The sequence below is a fragment of the Limulus polyphemus genome, unplaced genomic scaffold, assembly GCF_000517525.1.
Source record: "Limulus polyphemus unplaced genomic scaffold, Limulus_polyphemus-2.1.2 Scaffold353, whole genome shotgun sequence".
Taxonomy (NCBI): Eukaryota; Metazoa; Arthropoda; class Merostomata; order Xiphosura; family Limulidae; genus Limulus; species Limulus polyphemus.
The window spans coordinates 512,090-514,346 of record NW_013665963.1 but is presented as its reverse complement, the minus strand read 5'-3'; the positions used below and the strand labels follow the sequence as shown (position 1 = coordinate 514,346).

The 2,257-nt window shown below is 28.9% G+C and overlaps 1 protein-coding gene across 1 annotated transcript in view; it reads right to left on the bottom strand.

Moving 5' to 3' along the window:
- LOC106457628 (eIF-2-alpha kinase GCN2-like) overlaps nt 1–2,257 on the bottom strand; it is a 139,925-nt gene that overhangs the window by 20,339 nt on the left and 117,329 nt on the right. Inside the window, exon 32 of the mRNA XM_022383630.1 lies at nt 1,467–1,583. Within this exon, the coding sequence (XP_022239338.1) occupies nt 1,467–1,583 (117 nt within the window). The remainder of the gene's footprint in view (nt 1–1,466; nt 1,584–2,257) is intronic.

Here is a 2,257-nt window from a genome sequence, read left to right as displayed (position 1 = left end):
CTCTGTGAACACAAATTAGTTAGCATAAATCAGTTAAATGACAAAAATTAGGTGTCTATTTACTTGTGACCACTCAGTGTACATTGCTAAGCATGGGATCAAAAAGCACACAACATTACAGCATTTTTCCACCATTAAAGTGATGATAATGGTGGAAAAATGTTGGATTGCAGTGTTTATTTTGGTTTTTATTTTTTTCAAACCCATTTTCAGCTGTTTATAATTTTTTCAAGTTTTTAGTAAATGAGATACCACATTTACATACACACTTATTGATAATCATTAACACATTTCTTTTGATACTTTGACAACTAAAATAGCCATCATTTCCAGCTATAAATAGTAAAAAACACAGTAAAAACTGACAAAGACGTTTTCAGTAACCTAAGATATAGTCTTCAAAATGGCAAGATTATTACCTTTCTCAGGCTACATATTGTAATTTTGACTAATGTGTTCTTGGTCTATATTAATGTATATCTAATAAAAGGGGTGGTGGCAACAAAGGGCTGTAATATTATAAATGAAACCACTAAAGGAGAAGGAACATTATGCAAGAAACGAGAAAAGTAAACTTATACTCTTAGAAAATATAAACATATACTTTGGAATAGCCAGAAAAAATTTTTTGAAATTGATAAATGAGTTGCTCAGACAAAATTCCTTAGACCTGTGCAGAAATGATGGTTTGAACATTTTGTTTTTCATTTTTATTTACAAATTATACTAAATAAATGTTACCAAATGACAAACTAAAAATTCTGAAAAAATTTTTAATTAAAAATTGTTGAAATAGTTAGAATTATGAAATTTGATATGCAGGTGTGCACCTGACACCTGAATGGTCTTCTGTGGTCCAGGCAGGGTTGATTTTACAAGATGCCATTTGCTTTGAAAAATTTGTATAACATATAAATTTAATAATTTATAATTTAATAGTACTTTTGTTACTAGAAATTTTTGTATAACTAGACAGATCATGTACTTTTCTGTGCAATACTTCTTATTCTAATAACAAATGTGAGAGACAACTGAACAATATGAGCCTGAATAGCTTTTATCAAACTACCTTATACAAACATGACTGGAATATGCATGACTTAAGCTGTATGGTGAAGAAATTTCACAAACAGTAATTTAGGATTAAAATATTTAAAAGCAGCGCCAACTGAAGGAAGAAATTTAAAATATTATGAAATGAAAACCATAAATAATAAAATATGACAACTTCCACAGTTAATGTTAATATCGTGAATAATTAAACAAGAAATAAGAGTAGCAAAAAAATTTAATATCTGAAACATCTTGGGGAACTGATTTTCCCAAAACATTTTTAACAGTAATAGTTTATTTTAATTAACTCTTGCTGTAAATTTTATTAAAATATGTTACATTATGGTGTGTTGAAAAACAAACAAGCAAACCAAAAGTATAAAATGAAAACAAAGCTAAAAAGAAATCCTTACCTGTTCATCTTCTGTCAGAGCTCCAACAATTCTTTCTACAGCAATACTGACTCCAACTGCAGACTGACTTATCTCTTTGGAGCTAAGGTTGGATTGAGGTAATCGAAACATACTTACCTACAACAAATCATTAAGGGAAATGGTTAAATGACAAGTGAGTAAACTGTAACTTTTCCACATACTTGTTTATATAGTATTAAAGTTATATAGTATATATATAGTTATATAGTTTATATAGTATTAAGAGAGCAAAACAATATCAGTAAAATTTATACCACATGCCAGAACCAACATTACAGGTTTTACATGTTATAACACCTACATTCACACCTATCACATTTCCCCCAAAAGACAATGATTTATGTAGGTGTAAAAAGTTATATCCAACACGAACTCATGTAATCAGTTTATTCAAGAATTGTAGACTAGGTAAGATAATACAGAAGACTGTTCCACTTGTACTTTCAGTCATTCACAGTGTTCATCATTATTAAAATGGCACAGACAATATTCTGCTAAAATTGCTTCCCCATATATTACAAATAATATACACCTGGAAAAAAGTTAAGCACCCCCGTGTTTTTTTCAAGTGATTCAGATTTGACGTTCTTGTGACTGATTATAAATTACCATTCAATCTAAACGTGTTTATCAAATGAAATTATGCATTATTGGGCACAAGAAAACAAGATTATCACCATAAAATAACAATTTTTAATTTACATATCATGACATCAAAATATGGACAGTTTTCACGCTTAAAATTATCTTTAGTAAGTATTGTCAGTGAA